The sequence below is a fragment of the Malus sylvestris genome, chromosome 9 (genome assembly GCF_916048215.2).
Source record: "Malus sylvestris chromosome 9, drMalSylv7.2, whole genome shotgun sequence".
NCBI classification, from domain to species: domain Eukaryota; kingdom Viridiplantae; phylum Streptophyta; class Magnoliopsida; order Rosales; family Rosaceae; genus Malus; species Malus sylvestris.
This window is the reverse complement of record NC_062268.1, coordinates 9,501,585-9,518,207: the sequence shown is the minus strand read 5'-3', so window position 1 is coordinate 9,518,207 and position 16,623 is coordinate 9,501,585. Positions and strand designations below refer to the sequence as shown.

Below are 16,623 nucleotides of genomic sequence, written 5' to 3'. Positions count from 1 at the left end.
TTACCGTGGTCGGTTGGGATGGTTTTTTCCTTTCTGTAAAGTTTCTGATTCTCATTATCTTCAATTGGCTCCGTAAGGAGATCTTTTATATTACAAACTATACAAGTAATGTCTAATACCATTAATTACAAGTTTCTCTTTACTTGATTGTGAGGAGTAATTATCATTGACAATAGGGATTTGGATCCTCTCTGAGGCAATTGGTCGGGATCCTCCTGATCGGTGTTTGTGGGCCATTGGATTTTTATCCAACGGTTACAAACAGGGGGCTCTCTAAAAATTATAATAATTGTAGCCGTTGGATAAAAATCTAACGGCTCACAAACACCGGTCAGAAGGATCCCGACCAATTGCCTCAGAGAGGATCCAAAATTAAACAGATGTGTGTATGGTTAGAAAAATGGAGTGTTTACATTATTTCACTTTGATTTTTAGTTTTCAATTTTTAAATTTCTTTTGAATGATTGAATAAATGAAATTTAATTGTTAATTGTTTTTAGTTTTCAACAGTGAACTAGTATTTATTATAAACTATCTTTCCGCTGATTATCTAATGTGGACTTTGTGGTGCCTTGTTTATTGATTTTCCCGTCACGTTTTGATGTTCCAAATGTCTATAAAAGGAGTCAACTTCTCTGCTCTTAATTATCCTAAAGCCATAAAACAATATTTCCTATAACCAAAAAATCACACTGCCATGAAAATGGAATCTTGGTCAAGTTTACCTGTTTGCATTGTCTTCTTTTGCTACTACTCAATGCTACTCATTGTTTTTCATTTGTGATGACGCAGACACAGACACTCTGTCACGCCGAAGAGCAATCGTTCTTGTTACAATTCAAGGAAAGTTTTACGATAGACAAATCAGCTTCTTCATCTGCTTTTGCTTATCCGAAGGTTGCATCTTGGACTCGAGAAGGAGATCAGAATCAGAGTAACTGTTGTTCGTGGGATGGTGTTCAGTGCCATGCGGAGTCTGGCCGTGTCATTGGCCTTGAGCTCAAGAGTAGCTGTCTCTATGGTTCTATCAATTCCAACAGCACCATCTTCCGACTTGTTCACTTGCAGATGCTTGACCTCTCAGATAACAACTTCAATTCCTCTGAAATACCATTGAGATTGGGTCATGACCTTTCGAGTATATCCTATCTCAACCTTTCACTGTTTGCATTTTCTAGACAAATTCCATCTGAAGTTTCAAAGCTATCCAAACTGTCTACTCTTGATCTGTCTCAAAATAATGGTTTGGAGCTTGGGAAGTCCAACATGAGAATCCTAGTCCAAAACTTGACCAGCATAAAACAACTTCATCTTAGTGATGTAGGCATATACTCCATTATGCCTGATATCTTTGTCAATGCATCTTTTCTCACATCTCTCAACCTAAGCTACTGTGGGTTGTATGGGGAATTCCCAGTAGGCATTTTCCACCTACCAAACCTAGAGGAGCTTATTTAATACTCGAACATAAAGCTAAATGGTTATTTTCCCATTTTTAACGGTTCCCTTAAAACATTGGATGTTTCAGGGACAAATTTCTCTGGTGAACTTCCTAGTTCTATTGGAAACCTTCATTCCATAAATTACTTTGATATCTCAAACTGTGGTTTTGATTCCCATGTTCCATTTTCCTTCAGAAACCTTACCCAGCTTAGTTTCCTTAAGATGAATACATTTCATGACGTTTCTACAGGCCAATTCTTAGTTCCTGATTCCTTGTCTTGTTTTGGAAAATTAACCAAGCTCAACTACTTGGGTCTTTCAAATATTAACTTAAGGGGAAATTTCCCAAGTTTTGTGGCTAACCTGACCCAATTAACTTTTCTGCTGCTTTCCTTCAACGATTTGCAAGGAGCAGTTCCTAAGTCGCTTTTCCACCTCAGAAATCTTGAACTTCTTGGCCTTTCCGGTAATAATTTGAGTGGATTAGTTGAGTTTGATGAGTTTTCCAACCTCAAAAAGTTGAAGGCACTTGGTTTATCGTACAATAGGTTATCCGTGCATGCCAAATCTGGTTTGAGTGCTACTCTTCCAAAGTTCAAAATTCTAAGGTTGGCTGGATGCAACTTGACAGAGTTTCTAGAATTTTTGAAAAATCAATACGAATTGGGAGTCCTAGACCTTGCTGGTAACAATATTCATGGCCTAATACCAAAATGGTTCTGGAATGCAACTAGAGAAACTTTGGTCAATCTCTACCTCGATGTTAACTTCTTAACAGGTTTCGAGGAAAATCCAGTCACTCTTCCATGGAAAAATCTACAACTTTTTAATCTTGAGAATAATCGGTTATAAGGGTCATTGCCAATTCCACCACAATCTATCATGTCTTACAGTGTCCGCAACAATAATTATAGTGGAGAAGTTTCACCATTGTTTTGCGACTTGAATTATCTTCAAGTTCTTAATTTGGGCAACAACAGCCTGAGTGGCATGCTTCCACGGTGTTTGGGGAAGTCTAATAGCTTGAAAATACTGCATTTGATGTTTAATTCTTTCCACGGTGATATTCCTCCATTTTGTTCTAACAAAAATAGTTTGAAATTGGTTGGGTTGGGTTACAATAGGTTACAGGGGATGCTACCAAGATCAATGGCCGATTGCACTCGGTTAGAGTTTCTTAACATTGGCAACAATCAGATTAGTGACATCTTCCCTTCTTGGTTAGGGGTACTTCCACTATTGAGTGGTCTGATTCTGGGGTTGAATGCATTTCATGGGATAATTGGGAAGCCTCCAACTAATCATGAGTTCCTAAAGTTGTGCATCATTGATTTATCCAACAATCTGTTTTCAGGTATGTTGCCTTCTAAGTACATGGAGAACTGGAATTTCATGAAATATGTTGTTGCAAACAAGGGAAGCCGGTACTTTATAATCTCATCGAACATTAGCACAAATAAATATAGAAATTTCTATGAATCTTCATACAATATGATAATTCCCGTAAAAGGTGTTGAGTTAACATATGATAAGACCCCATATGATCTGAGACTCATAGATTTCTCAAGTGATAGATTTGAAGGAGAGATTCCAGCAAGTATCATTGGGAGTCTAAGAGCACTTCATTTGCTAAACCTATCCAAAAATGCTCTCTCTGGTCACATCCCTTCATCTCTAGGGAACTTGACTGCTCTTGAATCGTTGGATCTCTCTCAAAACAAGCTTTCAGGAAGGATCCCCAGTAGTTTGGCACAACTCACTTTCCTTGAGTACTTCAATGTGTCGCATAACCATCTTTGGGGGCCTATACCACTTGGCCAACAATTCGGTACATTCCTAGAAGATTCATACCAAGGAAACTCAGGTGTGTGTGGAAAGCATTTGTCCAAGAAATGTGAGGGTTCTGAGAGCTTGAGGCTGCCGCCATCAGGCTTTGAAGAAGTTGAAGAAGCTGGATTTCCTTTTGAGTTTGACTGGTATGTAGTCCTGCCAGGAGTTGTTAGCGGACTAATAGTGGGAGTGGTTGTTGGAAACACATTGGCAGACAAGAATCAGGAATGGTTTGTGGAGACATTCAGCAGGAGGAGAAAGCCAACAACCGCAAGGGCGATGAGGGGACGCCGAACTTAGCTTGATGTGTCTACCGGCTAGAGAAATGTTTGGGCCTTCAAGGCTAATGTCATGTTTTTTATGATTTTTGGTGCTTCAACATATGTTGTTATGTTATATTACAATAATGGGGTTCTATAAGTTTGCTTTGTATAATATTTCTACCTGATCAAATTCAGTGTTATCAACAAAGTAGTTGGAATTACGTTTCCCGTTTCCATTTGCTTCTAGGTCAAAACTAGCAAAAGTATCACGCTCCGCTGTGAGTTTCAATCGTAGTTTATAGCAAATATGAATCATTTCCCAAAAAAGAGAGAGAGTTTGAATAGCAGTACATAATAATCAATTGATACTCATAAGCTACCAACAGCTTAACTGCATTCACAAACACATATATCACTATACACATAATAGATACTTCTGAAAATTCCATAAAATCACAAATCAACCCATTCATTTCTAAATGTTTCGAAAATTCACAGAACATCTAAACCAACATGGTAAAATAAGTCTTTAAGTTATATTACATTTTATTTACTTTGCATCTAGAGCATATGTGCAATCCAAATGGGAGATTTCTAAGTTACAATTATATACATTTCTAGAAGTTTCCGACATTGATTAGTCATTCATTTTGCACTAGCATTTTACTAATTCTACGTTAAGAGTTCTATGTAAAGCTCAAAAAAGCAGATTTTAACAACTAAAAGGACGGATAGTAACACCGCATGACGGTGTTATGATAAAAAATGATAAACAACATACTAAACGGAAGTAATGTTTTAAATCTGGAATGAATGCGTACCTGAAGAGCTGATTTCAAATTGGTGATCACTTTCCCATCCTGGAATCAATAAAATTTTCTTGACGAGGGCAAAGCTACGAGTCTCAATTTCAAAATCCAAATAAGAAAATAAAACAAAATTGAATGAACTATGAAGAAAATTTATTCTCCAACAGAAAACTCAGCGCTACACAAAATCATTGAATTGGCCCCCAAAGATGGTTATGGGATATGTTGAAATACGCAAAGAAGTTGAGTTGAGCCAAATTACTGGGGTTACTTCTTAAGAGCTGGTTTCCAGAGAGATCCAATGATTCAAGAGCTCTCAAGTTCCCAAGAGATGAGGGTATGAGACCACCGAGGGTGTTGTTGGAGAGGTTTAGCAAATGAAGGCCTCTTAGTTTCCCAATGATACCTGCTCGAATCTCTTCAAATTTATTGCTTGACAAATCTATGAGTCTCAGAAGATTAAGAGGTCTTCAAATATTTCAACTCAACCCCTTTTGCAAAAATTGTGATCTTGTATTCATATATATAAGAGACATCACTTGGGTTGGTCGAAGAGACTTCAAAATAAGTTTGATTGGTTTCATTAACAAATTTCATGAAATTCCAATTCTCCAAGTAGTTAGAGGGCAACATACCGGAAAAACCGTTGTGAGATAAATCAATGATGCACAAGTTTGGAAACTCATGGTTAGTTGCAGGCTTCCCAATTATTCCATGAAATTCATTATGACCCAAAATGAGAGCCTTTAACGCTGGTAATTCCCCTAACCAAGACAGGAAGATGTCTCTGATGCAATTGTTTCGTAGGTTAAGAAACTCCAACTGAGTGCAACGGGCCAAAGATCTTGGTAGCTTCCCCCGTAAATGATTGTAACTTAAATCTACCATCCTCAAACTATTTTTGTTTGGACATAGTTGAGGAATATCTCCGTCAAAAGAATTGTTCGGCAAGTTGAGTACTTTCAAAGAACTGGAGTTCCCCAAACACTGTGGAAGCATACCACTTAGGTGGCTGTTAGCCAAATCAAGAACTTGTAGATTCATGCTGCAGAATAGTGGTGAAATCTCTCCATTATAATCATTGTTTACAACATCATAAATTATGATTGATTGGGGTGGAATTGGCAGTGAACCTTGTAACAAGTTGGACGTCATTTCAAAAAACAACATATGTTTCCATGGAAGAATGAGTGGATTCTGGTCAAATGACTCGATGCCCGTTAAGAAGTTATTTGATAGACCCAAATTCAACATTCTCTAGATGCATTCCAGAACCATTTTGGTATATGGCCATAAATATTGTTGCCAGAAAGGTGAAGATTGTACAACTCGTCCTGGTTTTTTAAAAACTCAGGAAACTCTGTTAAGTTGCATGAATCCAACCACAAAAGTTGAAACTTTGGAAGAGTAACATTCAAATTGGGTTTAATTTGCAGAGAAAATTGAGTAAGGTTTCTGAGTGAAGATGGAACATTGGGATCAAAATTACAATAGTAGATGCCAAATATAGTTAAGAAACGAAGATTTCCGACGGGTGTAGGCATTGGACCGGAGAAACTTGTTTCCCCAATGTCCAATTTCTTGAAGGAATTGGTCCTGTTAAAGTTAGGAAAATAACCTATTAGCTCTAAGTTCTTGTAAACATAAAGAACCTCTAAGTTTGGTAGGTGGAAAACACCAACAGGGAACTCCCCGTAGAACCCACAGTTGGCAAGAAAGAGAGATGTAAGGGATGATGCATTGACAAAGTTATCAGGAAAAGTGGAGAATATTTCTACCCAACCAGGATGAAGTTGTTTTAAGTTGGTCATGTTTTAGACTAGGCTTCTTAGTTTGGCTTTTGTCAGAGATATATAGACACCATATTCAGCGAAAAATTTATCATTGAATGACAAATCAAGGGAAGATAGCTTTGATAGCTTCGAAATTTCAGATGGAACTTGGCCAGAAAATAAGGAATGTGAAAGGTTGATATAGGTTAAACTCGTAAGGTCACAGCCTAATCTTGATGGTATTTGAGACAAATTGAAGAGGTTATCTGAGAGATCAAGCCTCTGCAAGTGCACAAGTCGGAAGAGGCTGCTGTTGGAGTTGATAGAACCATAGAGACAGCTGCTGCCAAGTTCAAGGGCCAGACTCTTCATCGCACTCAACACCATCCCACGAACAACAGTTACTATGATGAATGATGAAATTTAGAAAATGACAACTTTTTTACTCAAATTATTGTAATAATTTCGAACTTTCTTCTTACCTTAATGATAATAAAAAATAATTTTAAAAAATTACTATTTGCACTTAATAATGATCTATTCATACCTAGCAAATTTCAAAGTTTCCATTGTAAAGTTGTAAAAAAAATAAAAAATAAAAACGGTAGTTGGAGCTCTCACCGGAATCGGTTCCTTTCCCCACTTCTTCCATATCATCTCCCTTCTGACTCGACGCTGAACTCATGTTCCACTAATACTTTTCCACTAATTCATATTGCTAAAATGCTAATCTATCTACCTTTGGTAAAGTCTTGAACCAAATTACACGCCCTTGACTATCACCACAAACACTAATCCCTTGAGAGTGTTAGTCCTACTGATTAATTAAGTCTTATAGTCTTGAATAATATTTTCTCGATGAATGATGAAATTTTGAAAAATGACAACTAATGATGAAGTTTTGAAAAATGACAACTTTTTTCGTCATCGTGGGCAAGTTTCTGAGTCCGTACAAAGGAAAAATAATTGAGTAGCATCAAGTAACAGCAAAATTAAACAACATACAAAAAGTAAACTTCGACCACTGCCACTCCATTACCATGGCAATTTTGTTTTATGTTTAAAGGGAAGTCTATGGCTCTCACATAAGAGAAATGCTAAGGGAAGTCTATGGCTCTTCATGAAATTTCTGTCACCTTATGTTTTTAGCATAATGTTTTATAATGTTGGCACATGAATTGACATAAAAATGTGAGGTGGCAGAAAATCCATTAAAAGTCCCACTTTTGAGAGTCTCCTTAACATTTCTCTCCCATAATTGTGGAGAATCAACGTCATTCATGTTACTTGAACTTGAAATATTTTACAAGTGAAGAAAGATTTTCAAAGTAAGAAAGGCAATCTATCGATTTGCACCCCTTGGAATGGATGTATAAATCATTTGGATCTTATTAACCAAATAGGCGATCTATATTTAACAAAATTTGTTGAAAGTATATTTGATTTCCCCTCCTCTTCCATCTCCCTTCTAGTCGTATGCATAATGCATGGACCTCTTCCATTAATTTCTTTGGTGTTTATCAAGCTGAACTCATGTTCCACTCATACTTTTCCATTAGTTCATATTGCTAAAATGCTAATCCATCTACCTTTGGTTTCTCCCACTTTTCAGGCTTGAACCAAATTACAGGCCTGACGGTCACCACAAACATTCTCCTCAATAACATTAATAATTATTTACCTTGGTTTTGTACCAGTTTTAAGGTTTGAACCAAATTACACGCCTTTGACAATCATCACAAACATTCTCGTCAAGGGATTAGTGTTTGTCCCACTATTAATTAAGACTTATAGTCTTGAACCATATTTTTGCTCAACTCGATGAATGATGGAATTTGAAAAATAATTTTTTACCTCATCGTGACAAAATGTCTGTATCTATACAAAGAAAAAACACAATTGAGTAGCATCAAGAAATAGAAAAATTAAATAAGCTTAGTTTTAACTATGCCTCTTGGAACTTCATTTTGATTTCGTTTTGCCCCTTGTAACCAAAAAATTATCAGTTTACTCTCAGAATCTCAAAATTCGTTCCACTTTAACTTGTGGACTCTTTCTTCTTCTTGAAACTTATAGGATGCCTCCTAAAACATATGTGGGACCCAACACCCAATAAGTCTGCCACATGTGCAATAAATTTGATTATAAATCTTCACTATGCGTTAACATATATTCAACAATCAGACAATATTAAGTTTAAAAGAAATTGAAGAGATGAAAAAAATAAAAATGAAATTGATTAGCTTGGTACACAAATCAACCACATAAGAAATTAACAGATCTAAGACAATGTGAAGCGAATTTTGAGTTTTATGGAAACGACTTTCAAGTTTCAGAGGGCAAAATGGAATCAAAATCGAGTTCCAGAGGACAAAGTGGAGCAACTTTGAGTTTCAAAAAGTAAATTGACTACTTTTGAGTAACTGAGCCAAAACAAATGTCTCCTGGCCGCCAGGTAAAGAAGAAGAATCTTGAAAAAGAATTCATGACTTCCAAGTCTTCAATTGATGAAGACATCAATTTACCACCCACTCATCAATCAACTCATGCTTTTTTATTTATTTATGCTTTGCATGATTGTGTCTATAAAAGGAGTTAACTTCTCTACTCTTAATTATCCGAGAGCCATAAAAACAATATTTCCTATAACCAGAAAAACACACTGCCATGAAAATGGAATCTTGGTTGTCCAAGTTTACCTGTTTTCATTGTCTTCTTTTGCTATTACTCAATGCTACTCACAAATTTTCATTTGTGTAGAAACAAACGCTAACACTTTGCCACGCTGACAAGCACTCCTTTTTGTTAAAATTCAAGGAGAGCTTTACGATAGACAAGTTAGCTTCTTCATCTCCTTTTGCTTATCTGAAGGTTGCATCTTGGACTCGAGAAGGAGATCAGAATCAGGGTAACTGTTGTTCGTGGGATGGTGTTGAGTGCCATGCGGAGTCTAGCCGTGTCGTTGGCCTTGACCTCAAGAGCAGCTGTCTCTATGGTTCGATCAATTCCAACAACACCCTCTTCCGACTTGTTCACTTGAATATGCTTGACCTCTTAGATAACAACTTCAATTCCTCTGAAGTACCATCGAGATTGGGCTATGACCTTTTGAGTCTATCCTATCTTAACCTTTCATGGTCTGAATTTTCTGGCCAAATTCCATCTGAAATTTCAAAGCTAACCAAACTGTCTACCCTTGATCTATTTCACAATAATGGTTTGGAGCTTAAGAAGTCCAACATGAGAATCCTAGTCCAAAATTTGACCAGCATTAAACAACTTCATCTTAGTGATGTAGGCATATACTCCACTATGCCTGATATCTTGGTCAATGCATCTTCTTTCACATCTCTCAATCTAAGCTACTGTGGGTTGAATGGGGAATTCCCAGTTGGCATTTTCCACCTACCAAACCTAGAGGAGCTTAGTTTAGGCTCAAACATAGACCTAAATGGTTATTTTCCTACTTTTAACAGGACCAATTCCTTCAAAACATTGGATGTTTCATGGACAAATTTCTCTGGTGAACTTCCTAGTTCTAACGGAAACCTTCATTCCTTAAATTACTTTGACATCTCATCATGTTTTTTTGATTCCCATGTTCCATCTTCATTCAGAAACCTTACCCAGCTCAGTTTCCTTGAGATGGCTTCATTTCATGACGTTTTCGCATGCCAATTCTTAGTTCTTGATTCCTTGTCTTGTTTTGGAAAACTAACCAAGCTAAGCTACTTGATTTTTCGTATAATAACCTAGGTGGAAATTTCCCACGTTTTGTGGCTAACCTGACCCATCTTGCGTATCTAGACTTGGGTGACAATTCAATAACTGGTGAAATCCCATCTTGGCTCGGATTAGAGTCGACCCAATTAACTCATCTGCTGCTCGCCTACATCGATTTGCAAGGAGCAGTTCCTAAGTCGTTTTTCCACCTCAGAAAGTTGAAGGGACTTGATTTATCGTACAATCGGTTATCTGTGCGTGTCAAATTTAGTTTGAGTGCTACTCTTCCAAAGTTCGAAGTTCTAAGGTTGGCTGAATGCAACTTGACAGAGTTTCCTGAATTTTTGAAAAATCAATACGAATTGGGAGCCCTAGAACTTTCTGGTAACAATATTCATGGCCAAATACCAAAATGGCTTTGGAATGCAACTAGAGAAACTTTGGTCAATCTCGACCTCGATTTTAACTTCTTAACAGGCTTTGAGGAAAATCCAGTCACTCTTCCATGGAAAAATCTACAGCTTTTTAATCTTAAGAATAATCGGCTACAAGGGTCATTGCCAATTCCACCACCAGTGGCGGAGCCCGGAATCTTACCACAAGGGGTCGTAGTGTAAAAGTCCAAAAAAAAAATTTAGGATGGAAAACATGTTGAAAATGAAATCATAGTACTTTCATTCATAATTCATAACAGAAACAATATTACAAGCTATAATTGTCCACGACGAGGTTTCATATTTTGAAAACGAAGCATTATAGTTTCATTTTCAATACAAGCAAAAATATCTCTCTCAATATAAACAAGCAAGCTATCACTCAACCATTGATCTCCCATTTTGTTCCTAAGTGGACCCTTAACAATATTCATGACAAAAAATGCTCTCTCCACTGAAGCAGTTGCAACTGATAAAACTAAAGACAATGTAATGAGCAAATATACATAATTGAATACTTGATGCATCCTTGTCTCCACCATTTTTTTTGCAAGATCACCAATCCCTTCCAATTGAGAGAAATCACTACTGGAACGCACATAATGAATATAAATCTCAAGTTGATCTTCAAGTGCCAAACGATCCTCATCCGAAAAGTCTCGAGGATAAAATTGAGCAAGACGAAGTAACTTTGGTTTATCAAAAGCTACAAATGAATCTTTCAGACTCAAATATGCCAAACAAATAAGCAACTCGGTATTTACCTCATTAAAGCGATCCTTTAACTCCGTAATTTGCTCATCAATGACATAAATAAAGAGCTCCACACGATAATGATGACGATTTGTCTTTATTGGAGCATTACGCCTTGACCTCCTTGGAAGTATAAATGCCTCTTCCATGTTAGGAACATCAATAATGTTTTTCACAAAAAGAAGATACTTCATCAACCAATGCATCGAACTCATTATTCCTCATCCAATGTAGCTTTTCCTTGCATGACTTCACTAAAGCCATTGCATTCACAATTTCTTGATCTTTCCTTTGCAATGCTTGTGACAAATCATTTGTGAGTCCCAATATGACTTTCATCAAGAAAAGGTGAAACACAAACTCAAAAGTACGTATATCTCTCATTAACTTATTTGCTTCACCCGCACTTTCATTGGGATTATCATCAATAACCATTTGAAGCACATGAACCACGGATGAAAACATGGAAATGATGCTAATCAAGGTACCATAGTGTGAGTTCCATCGTGTGTCACCGGCATGTTTGAGACCAGTTTCTTGATTTAAGCCTCGCTTCGTTATAAGACAATCATTTTCAAAAGCTATCACAAGCTCTTCTTGAAGTTGCCCTCTAAGTAAATCACGCCGCTTACAAGATGCTCCAACATGATTAACCACACTATTAGCCGTTGCAAAAAAAGAGGCAATGTCTATATTCTTCTTTGCTACGACAACAAGAGCTAGTTGAAGTTGATGAGCAAAGCAATGAACATAATATGCACAAGGTTGTTCTCTCAATATCTTTGTTTTAAGGCCATTCAACTCACCTCTCATATTGCTAGCACCATCATAACCTTGTCCTCGTAGCTTGGAAATGCTCAAACCGTTGCGAGAAAATAATGTGTCAATAGCATCCTTTAGTGAACTTGAAGTAGTGTTGGTAACATGTTGGATACTCACAAATCTTTCAATTACATGCCTGTTGTCATCCACATAACGCAACACCATAGCCATTTGCTCTTTCACCGACACATCACGTGCTTCATCCACCAATATTGAAAAGAATCTATCTTTTTAGACCATCCATGATAGCATCAAGTGTTTCAAGGGCACATGAATTCACAATTTCTTTTTGAATGCTAGGAGCTACTAATCTGAGATTCCCCGGAGCATTTTCCATCACAACTTCTCTAACTTTATCATTATTATCTGCAAGGAATTGCAATAGCTCCCGAGTAATTTCCCCTATTGCTTGAAGTGGCACTTTCATCATGGCCACGAAAAGGAAGACTTTGTCGCAATAAAAACTTAGTGCACTTGATTGATGCATTCAAGCATGTGCGATAAGCCTTACGAGCTTGGTTGGAGTGTTTGCTCACTGCCGTTTCAATATGTGTAGCTTGATTCATCAAATTTGTAGCAGCTTCTCTAGCCTTATTATGAACACTCCCAACCGGTCCAACATGCATCTTAAATCTTTCTCTCCCTTTCTTCCAAGTCTTAAATCCATCTCCACTGAAAGCTTCACTACCCACTTGTGCAAAATTGGTTTTAAAGAGATAGCAATAGAGACAAAATGCCGCATCTTTAGATATACTATACTTCAACCAATCAAACTCATCAAACCATTGGGGAATGAAGTGTCGATTAATTCCCGACATATTAGTTATTGGGAAATTATGACCTCTAGGTTGACAAGGTCCTTTTTGTAGATATGATCTTCGGACCTCATATCTCATATTAGCATCATAATCTATTATTCGAGTTCTCAATCCAGGATCCGCTTCAAGATTACCCAAAACACCATCTAACTGACTTTGTCTTGAACTACCAACAGTATTTGAACTATCAACATTATTCGAACTACCCGAACCAGATAACGACTTTCTCTTAAAAAACCGTTCCATAATAATTCTACATATACAAAATATTCAAAATAAATACTCACAATGAAAACAAACCATCAACATAATCAAAATAAATATGAATTGGATTTCAATTAAATTAAATATCTCATCTTGCATTCTACATATACAAAATAATGAAAATAAAAACTCACAATATAAACAAACCATCAATATAATCAAAATAAATATGAATTGAATTTCAATTAAATTAAATATATTCTACATATACAAAATATTCAAAATAAATACTCACAATATAAACAAACCATCAACATAATCAAAATAAGTATGAATTGGATTTCAATTAAATTAAATATCTCATCTTGCATTCTACATATACAAAATAATGAAAATAAAAACTCACAATATAAACAAACCATCAATATAATCAAAATAAATATGAATTGAATTTCAATTAAATTAAATATATTCTACATATACAAAATATTCAAAATAAATACTCACAATATAACCAAACCACCAATATAATAAAAATAAATATGAATTAGGTTTCAATTAAATTAAATCTATCATACATAGGGTTTATAACTTACTTGAATTGTGAAATTTCACAATAACAATGAGCAAATACAAAGAGCAAAGCTGGTGGCACCACCACCACAGTGACGACGACGGCAACACAAAGGCACCTTAATGGCGGTAGCAAGGGAGGAGATGGAGTTGAGGGTTTGGGGGGGGGGGATTGAGTTTGGAACTTAGGGTTGGAGGAGGAGAAAACAAAAGAAATTTGGGGGTTTTGGAAAGAAGGGCGTCGGATCTGTGCAAAATATGGCTGAAAAGGACACGCTTGGTATTTTTTTTTTGTTCAAACCTGCCCAGGACATGCTGGGCATTTTTTTTTGTTCAGACCTGGCCCAAAACGACGTTGTTTTGGCCAGGTCATTTAAAAAAATTTCCTGGGGCAAAACGACGTCGTTTTGCCCAGGTTGTTTGAAAAAAAAAATAGGCGCGCGAGCGCCTTTGTCTTCTTCAACTAGCCCAGCTGAGGACCTTTCGTCGAACACTTGGTGTGCAGCCAAGGGGTCGCACCAGCAACTCCAAGGGGTCTCTAAGGTTGTTTCCATGGCTTCCAAGGGGTCGTGCGACCCCATTGACCCCACTGTGGATCCGCCATTGTCCACCACAATCTATCACGTCTTACATTGTTAGCTACAATAATTATAGTAGAGAAGTTGCACCATTGTTCTGCAACTTGAATTATCTTCAAGTTCTTAGTTTGAGCAACAACAGCCTGAGTGGCATGCTTCCACGATGTTTGGGGAAGTCCAGTAGCTTGGAAATACTGCAATTGAAGTTTAATTCTTTCCATGGCGATATTCCTCCATTTTGTGCTAACAACAATAGTTTGAAATTCGTTGGGTTGAGTTACAATCGGATACAGGGGAAGCTACCAAGATCAATGGCCGATTGCACTCGGCTAGAGTTTCTTAACATTGGCCACAATCAAATCAGTGACATCTTCCCTTCTTGGTTAGGGGTACTTCCAGTATTGAGGGCTCTCATTTTGGGGTCGAATGCATTTCATGGGATAATTGGGAAGCCTCCAACTAATCATGGGTTCCCAAACTTGTGCATCATTGATTTATCCAACAATCTGTTTTCAGGTATGTTGCCTTCTAAGTACATGGAGAACTGGAATTTCATGAAATATGTTGTTGCAAACGATGGAAGTCAGTACTTTGAAGTCTCATCGAACGTCAGCACAAATAAATATGGAAATTACTATGAAATTTCATACAGTATGATAATTCCTGTAAAAGGTGTTGAGTTAACATATCAGAAGACCCCCTATGATCTGAGACTCGTAGATTTCTCAAGTAATAGATTTAAATGAGAGATTTCAGGAAGTATCATTGGGAGCATAAGAGCACTTCATTTGCTAAACCTCTCCAACAACGTTCTCTCCGGTCACATCCCCTCATCTTTAGAGAACTTAACTGCTCTTGAATCGTTGGATCTTTCTCAAAACAAGCTCTCAGGAAGGATCCCTAGTAGCTTGGCAAAACTCAATTTCCTTGAGTACTTCAATGTGTATCATAACCATCTTTGGGGGCCTATACCACTTGGCCAACAATTTGGTACATTCCTAGAAGATTCGTACCAAGGAAACTCAGGTCTGTGTGGAAAGCCTTTGTCCAAGAAATGCGAGGGTTCTGAGAGCTCGAGGCTGCCGCCACCATCAAGATTTGAAGAAGATGAAGAGTCTGGATTTCCATTTGAGTTTGACTGGTATGTAGTCTTGCCAGGAGTTGTTAGCGGACTAATAGTGGGAGTGGTTGCTAGAAACGCATTGGCAGATAAGAAGCATGAATGGTTTGTGGAGACATTCAGCAGGAGTAGAAAGCCAACAACCGCAAGGGCGACGAGGGGAAGCCGAACCTAGCTTGATGTGTCTACCGGCTGGAGAAATGTTTGGGCCTTCAAGGCCAATGTCATGTTTTTTTTTTCCTGGTGCTTCAACGTACGTATGTTGTTATGTTATATTACAATAATGGGGTTCTATAAGTTTGCTTTGCATAATATTTCTACTTGATCAAATTTAGTGTCATCAACTAAGTAGTTGGAATTACGTTTCCCGTTTCCATTTGCTTCTAGGTCAAAACTAGCAAAAGTGCCGCGCTCTGTTGTGGGTTTTAAATTCGTAGTTTATAGCAAATATGAATCATTTCTCAAATAAAGAGAGAGAGTTTGAATAACAGTACATAATAATCAATTGATACTCAAAAGCTACCAATAGCGTAACTGCATTCACAAACACATACATCACTACACATAATAGATACTTCTGAAAATTCCATAAAATCACAAATCAACCCATTCATTTCTAAATATTTCACAAATTAACATAATAGCTAAACCAACATGGTAAAATAAGTCTTTAAGTTACATTACATTTTATTTACTTTGCATCAAGAGCATATGTGCAATTCAAAGGGGAGATTTATAAGTTACAATTATATACATTTCCAAAAGTTTCCCACATTGATTAGTCATTCATTATGCACCTGCATTTTACTAATTCTACGTTAAGAGTTCTATGTACAACTCAAAAAAGCAGATTTTAACAACTAAAAGGACGGACAGTAACACCGCATGACAGTGTTATGATAAAAAATGATAAACAACATACCAAACGGAAGTGATGTTTTAAATCTGGAATGAATGCATACCTGAAGAGTTGATTTCAAATTGGTAATCCCTTTCCCATCCTGGTAACCTTTATCAATTGGAATCAATAATTTTTTCTTGATGAGGGCAAAGCTAGGAGTCTCAATTTCAAAATCCAAATAAGAAAATAAAACAAAATTGAATGAACTATGAAGAAAATTTATTCTCCAACAGAAAACTCAGCGCCACACAAAATCATTGAATTGGAATGAAACTAATGAGATTAAATTGAACAAAACCTAACTCAATTGAAGCTATTCTCTGAAAATCTTCCGAATCAAATTAATAAAACAAAAATAAAAAATTTAAAAAGTTAGAGATCGGAAGAAAGCATATTAAAGCAGGCAAAAAAGACGGAGACAGAGCATCAACTAAGAGCAGATTTTCTCCAGACTTGCTTAAGAAGTTGAGTACAGATGGTCTTCTAATGCAAAACCATAAAGTGAGTTCTAATCTAAAGGCTCCTACCTTAAAATTAGACGTATTTATCAAATATATCATTCAGTAATCCTCATGCATGT

General features: G+C 36.8%; 4 protein-coding genes and 3 pseudogenes across 5 annotated transcripts in view; 5 read left to right on the top strand and 2 right to left on the bottom strand.

Annotated features, from left to right (window-relative positions):
- Positions 1 to 16,623, bottom strand: part of LOC126634479 (pentatricopeptide repeat-containing protein At4g26680, mitochondrial-like) — a 39,121-nt gene that overhangs the window by 9,270 nt on the left and 13,228 nt on the right. The gene's annotated exons all lie outside the window — the stretch shown is intronic.
- Positions 698 to 2,295, top strand: LOC126634474 (receptor-like protein 7; annotated as a pseudogene).
- Positions 728 to 4,396, top strand: LOC126634476 (receptor-like protein 19). 2 transcript variants are annotated; one of them, XM_050305008.1, is made up of 2 exons: positions 728 to 3,469; positions 4,358 to 4,396. In XM_050305008.1, exons 1-2 carry the CDS (start codon positions 2,326 to 2,328, stop codon positions 4,381 to 4,383), a joined length of 1,170 nt encoding a protein of 389 aa, XP_050160965.1. In that variant the 5' UTR covers positions 728 to 2,325; the 3' UTR covers positions 4,384 to 4,396. The 2 variants fall into 2 exon arrangements, with proteins under 2 accessions (XP_050160965.1, XP_050160964.1); XM_050305007.1 differs by lacking the exon at positions 4,358 to 4,396 and having other exon boundaries at positions 732 to 3,744.
- On the bottom strand, positions 5,593 to 6,687 carry LOC126633770 (receptor-like protein 7; annotated as a pseudogene).
- On the top strand, positions 8,555 to 10,457 carry LOC126633769 (receptor-like protein 7). Its single transcript, XM_050304330.1, has 3 exons — positions 8,555 to 8,572; positions 8,878 to 9,640; positions 9,874 to 10,457. Exons 1-3 carry the CDS (start codon positions 8,555 to 8,557, stop codon positions 10,455 to 10,457), a joined length of 1,365 nt encoding a protein of 454 aa, XP_050160287.1.
- The window catches only part of LOC126634473 (receptor-like protein 6), a 151,264-nt gene continuing 143,574 nt past the window's right edge, over positions 8,934 to 16,623 (top strand). The window contains exon 1 of the mRNA XM_050305004.1: positions 8,934 to 8,988. The gene's annotated coding sequence lies outside the window, so the exon portion shown is untranslated. The remainder of the gene's footprint in view (positions 8,989 to 16,623) is intronic.
- LOC126634477 (receptor-like protein 11) lies at positions 14,061 to 15,351 on the top strand (annotated as a pseudogene).

Bases quoted from the DNA above. Each gene is read 5' to 3' on its own strand.
- LOC126634476 (XM_050305007.1), top strand. From the start codon at position 2,326: ATGTCTTACAGTGTCCGCAACAATAATTATAGTGGAGAAGTTTCACCA.
- LOC126633769 (XM_050304330.1), top strand. The intron at 9,641-9,873 runs GTGAACTTCCTA...ATAATAACCTAG, and splicing joins TTCATGGACAAATTTCTCTG to GTGGAAATTTCCCACGTTTT.